Consider the following 12,443-nt stretch of genomic DNA (forward strand, 5'->3'; position numbering starts at 1 on the left):
TTCCCAGGACCTGTCCTCCATGTCAGCATTTCCATTCAGGAGCAATTGCCAGAAATGTCTTTCATTTGGAACATGACTAAGAAGCATACAGTTTACATTTTTAAGAGTTTTTTGCATTTTAATATTTCTATAAGTGTTTTGAGCTGTATATTTGCTCATGTCCTAATTATCATCATCATCATCATCATCATCATCATTGTTATTATCAATCCTAACGGTCTCCCATCTAAATTTTGCATTTATATTACAGTATATTTTAGCTCAGGGTGACCACACTTGGTCCTCCTTTTCCCAGGTCCTGTCCTCCATCCAAATCCTTTCCATCCAGAAGGAATGTCCAGAAATGCCCCTTCATTTGGAGCATGGCTTAATAAGAAGCATTCATTTTTTGCATTGACATTAGACCTTTTATTAGCATTTCAATATTCCTAATAGGAGTGTATATTTGAGCTGCATATTTGCTCATGTCCTAGTCATAATAATCATTATAATTTTCCAAAAAATAAATAAATGTCTTAAGGGTCCTCCATCTGTGTCCTCCAGATGGCTTGCCGTCCTCCTTTGCAGCCAGGAGGACCTCTTGCCAAGCCAAGCCAAGGCAAAGCAGGCGCGCGCCACCCAGCCCTTCCCAGCGCGCAGGCGCACTGCTGCCTCCCCCCAGTCCAGCTGTTGGGCTTTTGCTCTGTCTCATTCTTTTTTCTCCTCTTTTGCCCGGGGAGAGAGAGCTTGTTGACCAATGAGAAGGAGGAGCCCGGGCTCCTATTAGCCAATAGGAACGCTGTGTGTGAAGCGAACGTTCTATTTCGCCTTTCTAAAGCAGAGGAAGAGGTGAGAGAGAAAGCGCGCGCGCGCGCGTGTCCCGGGCAGAGCCTGTACTAGATGCCAGTGCCTGCGCGCGCTCTTTAGGTCCTGCCTGCTGCTGCTTGCAATTGCTGCGGGTGCAGAAGGAGCAGCAGCAAGAGAGGAGAACAAGAAGAAGAAGAGGCAGCCTTCTCTTTTTCTTGGCGGAGGAGCTGAAGGGAGAAGCATGCCGGTGGAAGAAGCCACCGGGCTCCGGGTGTTTCAGAGCGTCAGGATTAAAATAGGTAATGGAGAGAGAGGAAAGAGAGAAAGAAAGAAAGGATGAGAGCCACAAAGGGAGAGAGGTTCACATGGGATGGTTGGGAGGACCTGGGTTGCATCTGCACTGAAGAAATAACCCGGTTCCATACCGCTTTTGTTGCCAGGGCTCAAAGGCTGTGTAATTCTGAGAATGCTAGTGTGTTGTGGCACCAAAGCTCGTTATTTCTGCAGTGCAGATGTAGCCCAGTTGCTGCCCTGCTCCCTTCCCCTCTTTCCTCTCAGTTGCTCTGGCTCTTTGGAGGCGCTTCTTTCTTTTTTTGCTGGGAGGAAATGACAGCTGTCCCAAGTGAGAGACCATGAGGACAGTCAGGGCTGGAGGCTGGAGGGGAGCAGAGGGACCCTCCACAAGACCAGAGGCATCTGAGGAAGTAGCCTCAAGTCTATGCCAACTTCTTTCCTTCACTGATGTGCTGCGAGGTCTCTTTGCATCCTGATCCTGATTACAGACCAAGAGGGATATGAGGCTTTGAATACTGACCCTCCTCCACACACATAAAATAAAAAAGGTGGGTGGGGAGGGGACTTCTCAGCAAAATGCACAAAAGTGTCCCTCTCTGTCAACTTGTAGCATTATTGTTGTTGTTTTGTGTCTTCCAGTCATTTCCCACCTGCGGTGACTATCGTGGCATGAGTTTTTCAGAGGTGTGCCATGGCCTTCCTCTGAGGCTGAGAGAGTGTGACTGGCCCAATGTCACACAGTGGGCTTTCATGGCCAAGCCAGGAATCAAACCCTGGTCTCCAGAGTCCAGCACTCAAACTGCTATGCCATGTTTTGTTTAGCTACGTCCAAAAGGGAATTAGCTGTGTTAGTCTGCATCTTGGCATCTTGAAGGCTAACCAGATAACGTTACAGCATTCATGGGCTAGAGTCCCCTCTGCCTTGGCTTGAGAATCTCTCTTTTCCAGAGCTTGTGCTCAGGCTGAGCCCAGACACCCAGATGTGGGCAGGGTAGGGTTTGCTTAACATGCGCTTGGAACTTTTCAGTTTATCAATGGTTTGTCCTGCTCAAATCTGTGGGAGATGCTTGATATGAAATTAATCCAGTGATATTTTCCCAAGTCTTTCACTCCTTTTTCTGTTTTTTACCTTGAGGATGGAGAATGTCTTTCAACAGAGGCTGGATGGCCCTCTGTCGGGGATGCTTTGACTGAGAGCTCCTGCATGGCAGAGGGTTGGACTGGATGGCCCTTGCGGTCTCTTCCAACTCTATGATTCTATGACATGTGGGCCTCCAGGCGTTGCTAGACTTCAGCTCTCCCATTATCTCTCACCATTGCCGACTCTGCCAGGGCTGATGGGAGCTGCAGTCCACTGGTGACTGGAGGCCCACATCGTCATCATCCCTGATCTAAACTATATATTTAGTGTAACCATGTGTATTAAATGCACACCTTGTTGTTGCTTCTGTATCGCCTTCTCTCCTCCTTCTTACTTTCTGCTGCTGTTTGGTAGTGCCTACTTGTTGTTTGATGGTCATCCGCACCAATATTTTAGTGGCTTCCTCTTGGCTATTCCTGCATGCCATAATGCTCCAGAGAAATCGCCTTGAGCCATCTTCTTGCCGTTTCCTGTTGGTATAATGTGGTCATGGTGAAATGTGTACTGTCAGTTTTTGTTCCTCTTTAATGCATTTGAATGTGTGTGTGTGTGTGTGTGTGTGTGTGTGTGTGTGTGTAAAATACAGTGAAACTTAATGTACAGAACAAGCTCATGCAAGTCAGTCATTCGGACACACTCCTGTGTAGTCGTGTAGAGGATTACAACTACAGCTGCATCCAGATTGGAGAACTGATGCGGTTTGATCCCATGTTAAGTGCCTTGGTTCAAGGCTATGGAATTCTGGGAATTGTAGTGAGTTGTGGCCCCCAGAGCGAAGCTCCAGTCAGAGGGCCACAACCCACTACAATTCCTAGAATTCTGTAGCCTTGAACCAAGGCACTTAACGCGGGATCAAACCACATCATTGCTCCAATATGGATGCAGCCTACAATACATTATATGTATCTTGTACTCCCATAGGCATTCTGCTATTTTAATGCTTACTAAACATCCTCTGATGGACATCCTCTGAAAGGGAAAAGAAAATTTTATTTTGCGATCTTAAATCCGATGGTGGCTTCTTGCCGTAACATCTTGAGAACAAATTTATCTGCTTCTGTGCCATCTTGTGTCATCTACGATTAAAACAAATTTCCTCCCCCCCTCCCTTATGTTCCCCCCTCTCTTCTTCTGATCTAGATAAGCAGACCATGTGTCTTATGTCCATTATTGGTGCTAATAGTGAAACTGCCATGCAGTTGGGCCAATCCTGTGGAAGATGGTTAATTGTACAAGTTGAGACTGCAAATTACTATTTGCTTCTAGACTTGAGTATGAAAAACATATGGCTTTGCAAATGTTGTTGGACTACAACTTCCATCAGCCACAGCCAGCATAGTCACATATAGCAGGCCACACATTCTGTTCTGTTCTAGAATGTGTACAGATAGTGATATCTCAGATATGACCTATAGTGGACACAAACTTGTTTTGCCCCATTTCCAGTTGGATTGCTATTTTGGGTCAGATTTTTGCACCAGATTGAAATGGTTAGATTAGACAGAATGGAAATTCTACAATACTGTTTCTGCATCTCCAAGTTTTTCCCCTCAACAACCCACAGTCAGAGTTTAAATGTTGTGCCGTGTACTTGTGCAAACAATACTGTTAGGCCATTTGTGTGTATTACATACTACACAGATTCTGAGAAAGTGAACATAAAAGTACTTGTTGTGAGCATAATATAAATTTCCCATACTCCAAGCTGTTATTGCTACAGCCTGCTGTTGACTGTTCACAGTACAGTATGCAGTTTCTGTTTGACTATTACAGACAAGTAGTTTAATTTGTTTGAAAGACATGCTATTATTTTGACTGTTGAATGACTTCCAGACCGCATCATTAGAAAGTAAGCAACAGATGTCACTGTTGTAGATTAAAACTCACTCTAGTACTATTCTGACTGTACTGGGTTACAGGGCAAATGCTGTACCCTTAACAAACTAAATCTGGTGGGAAAACTCTGTCCTGTTTTTTTCTTTCTCTCTCACTCCCATTACAGAAACCTTGGCATGTTGATGCTTGTAAAAGCAAATTCACACCCATCAGTACGCATCTGGGTGGTAAATACTACCCCCATGTGCAAATGATGATGTGATAGCTTTTGCCAGAATGCTACTTATTCAGCAAACATGTATGTTTTCTAAAAATTCAATCTAAATACATTGGTAATAGGGTGTGTTAGGTTGTTTAACTCATGCCATTCAGAATGCTGATGAGCTAGTATAACATAAAAGTTGCCTTCAGATTCCACAAGTAAAAAGATCCAGTTAAAGTGGCCTAACTACCCTAAAGGCACCAGATCCTGCGTGATCTTGGAAACTAAGCAGGTTTAGCCCTGGTTAGTACTTGGATGGGAGACAGCCAATGAATACTGGGGGCTGCAGGCTACATTTCGGAGAAAGGAACAGACAAAACCACCTCTGATGGCTCCTTGCCCAAGAAAACCCTACAAAATTCAAGGGGTCACCATAAGTCGACTGGTGACTTGAAGGCATGCACACACCATGTTAAACACTGTGTATTGGGGGTCCTTTTTAAAGACAACAATCTTGTTACTGCATGAAAATCTGGCCCAGTTAAAAACAAAACCTTACATTTGGTCATCTTGCCTCAGCCCTGCAAATCCAAGTTTCCATATTATGTAAAACTGAACACTGCTGTATTAACATAACTCTTAAGCCATGCATGCACACATTTCTACACACATGCACATCCAGTTGGATGCCTTTCTTATCCATTCATGGGCACTCATGATTCCCTGATGCTGTTTCTTCACGAATTCATGAATTGTGAAGAAAACCATGGGAGTTCTTTTATCAAAGGATTTTAGGGCTGAACTGGATGTTCATATGTGACATTGGAAAGCACACCAGTTCAGTGTTGTTGTTGTTGTTGTTGTTGTTGTTTTAAAAATGGCAGTTCAGAGGGAGGCCATTTTTGTTGGAACATGATTATTTGGAGAAGTGTAGTTCTTACATAAAACAAAGTGTATATTCCCTATGTGCTTTGTTTTCAGTGAAATAGAGGCTCTAGAAACTGGACGATTTGCATCCTTCTATTTCATAGTGGTAGCAGTGGGTGCAGCCCCTGACAGTCTTTTATTATGGAAGGGGATTGGATTCCTGATCTCCTGAAGTTGCCTACTCTTGATCCATTCCCACACTTTCTGTCCACTAGTGATAGCTAGAGAAATGGCCCCAAAAAGCTGTCAAGCAGATCATAAAGATGGTGGCCAGACAATACCTGTTACTCATTCACTCAGATACTAGATGGATCTGTTCTCCATCAATCAATGTGTAGGGGCTTTTTATTCATTAAGGTACCTAAACACTGTATGAAGTACTACTTCTGTTTTGCCTGTTTTTACCCTCTTATCACCAGACATGCAAATCTTCTTTGTTTCTATTATTCTGTCCATTGTGTTAACATTAACTTTTTTCTCTAAAGAATTCTGGCACTCAATTTGGTGGCTGTCACTATAATACTTTGAGTGTTCTGAGCTGATTGTTTCCTGTGATGTCTAGTCACATTTTTTGTGGTTATAGATGGTTTAAATCTTATCCATGTGCTGTATAAAATAATAAGAAATGTGTTTTACACCAGTGTCCATCATTTTGCACATAGTTACAGTGAGTTTCGTTTGCAATTTGGATAGCACTTTTAGATCTATTTCCACAGTGTTCTTGGATAACATGGTCTTATATACATACTTACCTGGCAGGGGAGACACCATGATCACATTATTTAAATGATATATAATGTGCAGCTCAGTCTTGCGAATGTTTACTTAAATGTATGTGCCACTGAAGTCACTAAATGTTAAGTTTGCTCTAAATGTGTTTGTTTCTTGGAACCCAGTGGCTCCAATGTATGAGGAAAGCCATATCACTATGCATTCTGAACTGTCTGTTTGTTTCTATTTTGTGGCTCTGTGCATTTTATAGCAGGAGTAGGTAAAACCCACAGATGTTTGGACAGGAAATCTCATAGGTCTAAATGGCCAATGATCAGGGATTATAGGAGTGCTAGTCTAAAAACATCTGAAGGATACTGGGTTGTGTATTCTGTTTTTACAGCTTGAAGTTAAGCATCTTCATTCACTTCACCATAAGTTAAAGCCAACTTGACAGCCATTAAAAACAACAATAACAACAATATCTCACTTGCCAAACTCTTATCTGTTCAGTTTCCCCAAATTCTCTGATCCTCATAACCTTTTGTTTTGCTGAGACTTACCAGGGTTTTCATGAGAATCCCTAAACTTTCAGAGTATATCTTTTTTTAAAATGCAGGAGGATGTGATGGTGAGGAAGAGGTGGGTAATTCTCTTCTTCAAGTGTCCTTGTATTTTATGCTGAATTGGCTGCAACAGCTCAAATGCAATCCTATGCATGTCTAGTCATACATAGGAGATAAGCCTAGGTAAACAAGTACAGAAATACTGGCAATTTAGTGGATTAAAGGACTGAATCCCCTGTGAAAAGTGTCGCATACTCTCTGAGTTCACATTAACTGGACCCCTCCCCTAATAGCAGGATGAGGTTGCTGGCTGAGGACAAGGGCAGTCTCCCTTCCCTCCCTACATGCATATCATGTTAAAACAACCAAAAACAAACCCAAGACTTCCCTCCCCACCTTTGAACGTTGGGCTGCACTCTTGTGGTATTTTGGAAGTAATGTGATCCCATCAGCTCTAGGGTGGTATTCACCCGTGCTTCCCATGGGGCAGGAGAGCATTCACAGTTGCTTGATCAGCTGATTTTCAGAATGCTAATATAGTTGAACTGTAGGTATCTCTCATTTCATCATTTTAAAGGGTATTTAGTGTTTCTGCAGCACTTTGGCATCTAATTGTATTTCAACAATAAGCACATGTATTGTGTGGAAGAGGAGGTTTCAAGATTATTTCTTGTCATTTGGGTTCAGATCCCAAGCAGTGAAGCTCACTGAGTAGTTGTTGTTGTGGTGGTGGTGTGCCTTCAAGTCACAACATATTGTGATCATAAGATGGACCTATCAAGGGGTGTTCTTGGCATGTGGGTTGTCTTGGCATGTGGTTTTCCATTGCCATCCTCTGAGGCTGAGAGAGGGTGACGTGCCTAGGGTCACTCTGGGTTTACATGGCCAAGCTGGGATTTGAACAATGGTCTCCAGAGTCAGAGTCAAGGCACAAACCATTACACCACACTGGTTCTCAACTCACTGCCTACTCTTATACCTAACTATCAATGCAGGATTGTTATGAGGGGAAAAATGAGGAGGAGGACCATACATGCTACCTTAAACTCATTCAGAAGAGAAAGAGATAGTACTGAGTTGGATCAACTTGATTGTTTACCTAGGCACTTTCAGCTGTGCCTGACCTTTTGAAGTGTTTGGTAACCTGACTAGAAGACATTCACTGTGAGTTTTTAGACTTCTGTACTGTTTGGGTCACGTAAATCATCCCAATGTCCCTTCCCTCCACCCCTTTTCCTGTGAAAAAATGTGCCCTTAAAAGTGTCTAGCATCTGGACTAAGGGGTGATTCACATGCTTCTTCATGACTTGATAATGCATCACTGAATGATTTATCTTTGTTTCTGCACCTGAATATTTGAACTCTTGTCTTTGGGAAGGGCAGCAATGAAATAACTACACAAGTTCCTAAAGAGTAAAGATACAACTGAGCACTAAACTTAGAATCCTTTAAGACATAGCATTTCCCATCACCATATACAGAAGTGAGAACTGGACAGTAAAAAAAGCAGGTAAGAAGAAGATCAACTCATTTGAGATGTACTGAAAGAAAGAAGTTGGCAGCATGAACTTTTGTTGCATCTCCAAATGCATCTAAAGAAGTAGACTTAAGTCAACGAAAGCTCATGCTGCCAACCTCTTTCTTTCAGTTAGTCTCAAAGGTGATACAAGATCTCTCTCCATACTGATTCTGTGGACTAATACGGCTAGATCTGTATATCAGATGAATTCTGTCATTTGAGATGAGTGCTGAGGACACTGTGGATAGCCAAAAAGACAAACAAATCTCCTTGGATGCTAAGATGATCAAATTGATGCTGTTGTACTTTGGCCACACCACAAGAAGGCACAACTCATTAGAAAATAAAATAATAGTAGGAAAGGTAGAGGGCCATAGGAAGAGAAGACCACATGCCAGATGGATGGACTCAATAGGTCTGAGTTTCCAGGACCTCAGCAGAGCCATGGAGAATGGCTTGTGTGTGTCTTGGAGGTGTCTCATCCACAGGGTTGCCATGAGTTGGGGGCAACTCAAGGGCAGTTAACAACTATTAAAAAGCATCATGTTTCGAGGTGATGTGAAATGAAAGCTCTGTCTAGTTTTTGTAAGTTGATGCACGTGCACGCACACAGTGATTGCATGATGTTTCATTCAGCAGGTGACAAAGTAGACATTTCAGAATTAAAAAAGAAAACAACTCAAGGGTGGGAATAAAATGTTACAGCTGATGTTGGGAATAGTCAGAAAATTGTCCAGGATGGTAGAAATACTGTATTCCTTGGATATTTAAAAGCTCTTGAGACCTATAGCAACAAATATTGCAACCTCCTGAGACATTTACCCTATATGGATAACATTTGCCCTATATGGATCATCCCCCTTCTTGCGTTAAAAAAATGCTAGTAGAACAGTGACAGTACAGTACCTGTATTTATTGGTAGCAGTAAGTGTCTCTGGCTCTCACCATTTGCTTTTCAAAGAAATCCTCAAAAATTCAGCATAATGACTGAAAACAAAGGGAATTTCTTTTATTGAAGATTCAAATCTGTTTTTGGATTTATGTGTCTATTCTTCACTGATGCTGTATTTGAATCTTTCTCTGCCACAAGAATTTCTTTTTAACTCAAAACCCTTGTACATAAACAAGACAAATGTGTCATGTAAAGTAAACAAACACTTCCTACGAGATTGCCACTTTGAGGAAGTGTGTGGCTCTGACGGTTCCATGAGTCACTGTACCAAAATCTGAAAGGAAACAGCATATAGCATGTGGCAAATGATTGGCTGGAAAAACTACAAAGAAGATATTTCACATTACAAAGAAGATACTTTTGCTTGCCAACATAACTTCTTAATAAATGTCATTAAAAACTCCTTAATTGCTGTACTCTCTGATGTAATTGCATATGCATTGTATGTATTTTAGGAGGTTTTTCACAGCCTATAACTTGAAGCAGAGAGGAATAATTTGCCCTGTTCTGCACTTTTTGTGGCTGTCATGAAATACTCTGTTCTAACATTTCCAGGCAGTCAATTTAGATTACTCTAGGGATCCTCTGCAGCCTTTATTTTACTAACCATAAACTGCATTCTTGACAAATTGTTGTTAACTATAACTACCTTCAATTCCATCTTGAATTATGGTTACCATAGTGGTAGAATTCAAAGATATAGGCGTGTTAGTCTGTAGAATCAGCACGTAGTCTCAAAGGTGCAACAAACTCTCTCTATGGTTACCGTGTGAATGAGACATCTCCAAAATACCCTATCCTCAACAACCCTGCTCAAGAGTCTGCAAGACTATCAGTTTTCTTCACCTTCCAGCTCTCACAACCATACATAATGATTTGAAATACAATGGCATGGACAATTCTAGTTTTAGTATTCAGTGAAATAAATAACTTTGCACTTGTCTACTTACTTCATAGCTGCCCTTCCAAGTCCTAGTTTCTTTCTGATTTCTTGACTGCAATCTCCATTCTGGTCAGTGACTGGATCAAGTGGTAAATCTTTGACTGTTTCCGTTTCTTCATTGTCTGCATTAAACTTACATAAATCATCCATGCTCATTATTTTTGTTTTCTTTATGTTCAGTATTAAACTTGCCTTAGCACTTTCCTCCTTGACTTTCCTCAATTTTTGTTCCAGGTCCTTACTATTTTCTGCTAGTAGTATATTGTCATCTGCATAGTTCAAATTGTTGGTGTTCCTTCCTCCAGTTTTTATTCCTCCTTCCCTTTGCTTCTAATCTTGTTTTGCATATGAAATTTTTGCATAGAAGTTGAACAGATATGGGCATAGAATGAAGGCTTCTATGACTGTGTTTCCAATTGGAAACTATTTTGTTTCTCCGTATTCTGTCCTAACAGTAGACTCTTGTTCTGAGTACAGGTTGTGCATCAGGTTAATCAAATGTTGTGGCACACCCATTTCTTTAAGAGCAGACCATAGATTTTCCTAATCTATATCAATGGTCCCAAATCTTTTTCAGCCTAACACCCCCTTTCCTCTTATGGGACAACCCTAGTGCCCCTTGACAGCTATTTCTTGAATTTAGGTTCACTGTTCATGCAACAACCAGCCAGCCAGCAGCATCTGCCCCATTCCTGCCACTGCCACCTTTTCCACCTCAATCTCTGATGTGTGAATACAGAGGTGGAGTGCCTCAGGCCTGCTCCTCCCTTTCGCTTTTACCGGATTTAGAGAAAAAGGAAGGGCGGCTAGCTGGCTTCTAGGTTGTTGCTCCCAGGGTGACTGGATGCAAAGGAAGCAGTAACTGAACAGCCAGTTGAACAGCAACTGAGACACCACTTGCCCTCACTAGCCTTATGGTAAAGGCAGGCACAGGTGAGAAGATTCTTGGTTGCTGCTTGATTGGCTGCTTGGTCTCTGCCCCCTTTGCACCCAGTCACCTTGGGAGCAGCAACCAAGAAGCCTTTCATCCATGCTGGCCTTGTGGCAAAGGCTAGCATGGGTGAAAGGTTCTTGGTCACTACTTGAATGGCTGCTCAGTTGCTCCTCCCAGAGTGACTGGCTGTAAAGGAAGATACTTCTCCTCAGTGAGGAAGGACTCAAGGAAAGAGAGGAGAAGGACTCTTTCAAAGAATTGACCATGGGTATTCCTCCCCCTCATTTCTCAGAGATGTGCCTTCCCCATACTGCTTCAAATACCACCACCCCCAACATTGTTTCTTCTGCTACCTCTTCTTTCAGCCAATCCGACAAAAGAAAGCAGGAGCGGCAGTGCAAGTCCCAGCAAAACTCACAGATCTTAAGCAGGGTCCCAAATGTGAAAGCTCCTTTTTGCCACTGCTTCACCTCGACCACCATGTGCTCAAACAGCTTATCTCCACCATAGTCCTAAAGGCCTCTGGCTCACCTTGTCTTTCTTGAATGCCAGTATTTTGAATAAAGGCTCCTGGGCTGCCCCTTTTTCTCTCACCCACCACTGCCCATTTTGGGAATCACTGATTATATATTCAGAGGTTTTGCTGTAATCTATGCTGATTTTCTTTTGGAATTCTTTGGTGCATTCCATTATCCAATGTTTGCTTGCAGTGTGATCCCTAGTGCCTCTTCCTTTCCTGAATATAGCTTGAACGTTGACATTTCTCGCTCCATATATGATGGAAGTCTTTGCTGTAGAATGTGGAGCATCACTTTGCTTGCATGAGAGGTTAATGCAACAATCCTGTATTTATTGTATTCTTTTATGTTCTTTTTTTAATGGATTGGAATGTATATTGAATATTTCTAGTCCGTAGACCATTGTTTGCTTTCTATATTTGTTAGCAGATTTTCATTAGAACTAGGATTACACTGTTAGCCTCTGTCAGTTTTGTCTACATCACAGGGTTGTTTTGAAGATCAGGTTGGGAGGAAGAAGAACTATTTTGTGACATCTTGAGCTCAGTAGAGAGAAAATGGGGGTATATGTTAGTAAATAAAAATATTGATTGCCAGTAAAGCCCAGGAATATTTTTGAGCTCTCTGATTGCACTTGCAGCATGTAAATAAAGCCATATATTTTTCGCCCTAAATTAATGAAAAGTGACCCAGAAGGCAAAGTAAAAGGGCTATTTCATGCTTTATTCTAGGATAAATCTCCACTTTGGCCATAACTTGGTAATTTTGCTGTTTTGGACTATAATCACTGAGTGGCCAGGTGAGAAGTTCTGTGAACTGCAGTCCACCGTGAATGATAGCCCTAGTTTTTTTCCCCTTTGACACCAGCTATTCAGGATTGTTTTGGTTAGAAATACTGTAAATTTTGATCACTTCAGTGAGTGGTAAGAGTTTTCTCAGAGTCAAACATGTTTTGTGCCTTACAAGTAGACTGCCTGCTTAAAAGTTCTATGACTGTTCTTTCTCCTTAGTCATGTTTGCTGCTCAAAGCATTTCAAACTGTGAGGTTCCATTATAGATCCCAGGGTTTGAAGATACCTTGAATTGGTCTTGTTTACTTTTACTTCCCTGACTC

General features: G+C 41.9%; 1 protein-coding gene across 1 annotated transcript in view; it reads left to right on the plus strand.

The window, feature by feature from the left end:
- The first annotated feature begins 897 nt into the window (after positions 1-897).
- RASA3 (RAS p21 protein activator 3) overlaps positions 898-12,443 on the plus strand; it is a 157,731-nt gene continuing 146,185 nt past the window's right edge. Inside the window, exon 1 of the mRNA XM_042459711.1 lies at positions 898-1,085. Within this exon, the coding sequence (XP_042315645.1) occupies positions 1,028-1,085 (58 nt within the window). The 5' untranslated portion in view covers positions 898-1,027. The remainder of the gene's footprint in view (positions 1,086-12,443) is intronic.

This window comes from Sceloporus undulatus, chromosome 3 (genome assembly GCF_019175285.1).
Source record: "Sceloporus undulatus isolate JIND9_A2432 ecotype Alabama chromosome 3, SceUnd_v1.1, whole genome shotgun sequence".
Taxonomy (NCBI): Eukaryota; Metazoa; Chordata; class Lepidosauria; order Squamata; family Phrynosomatidae; genus Sceloporus; species Sceloporus undulatus.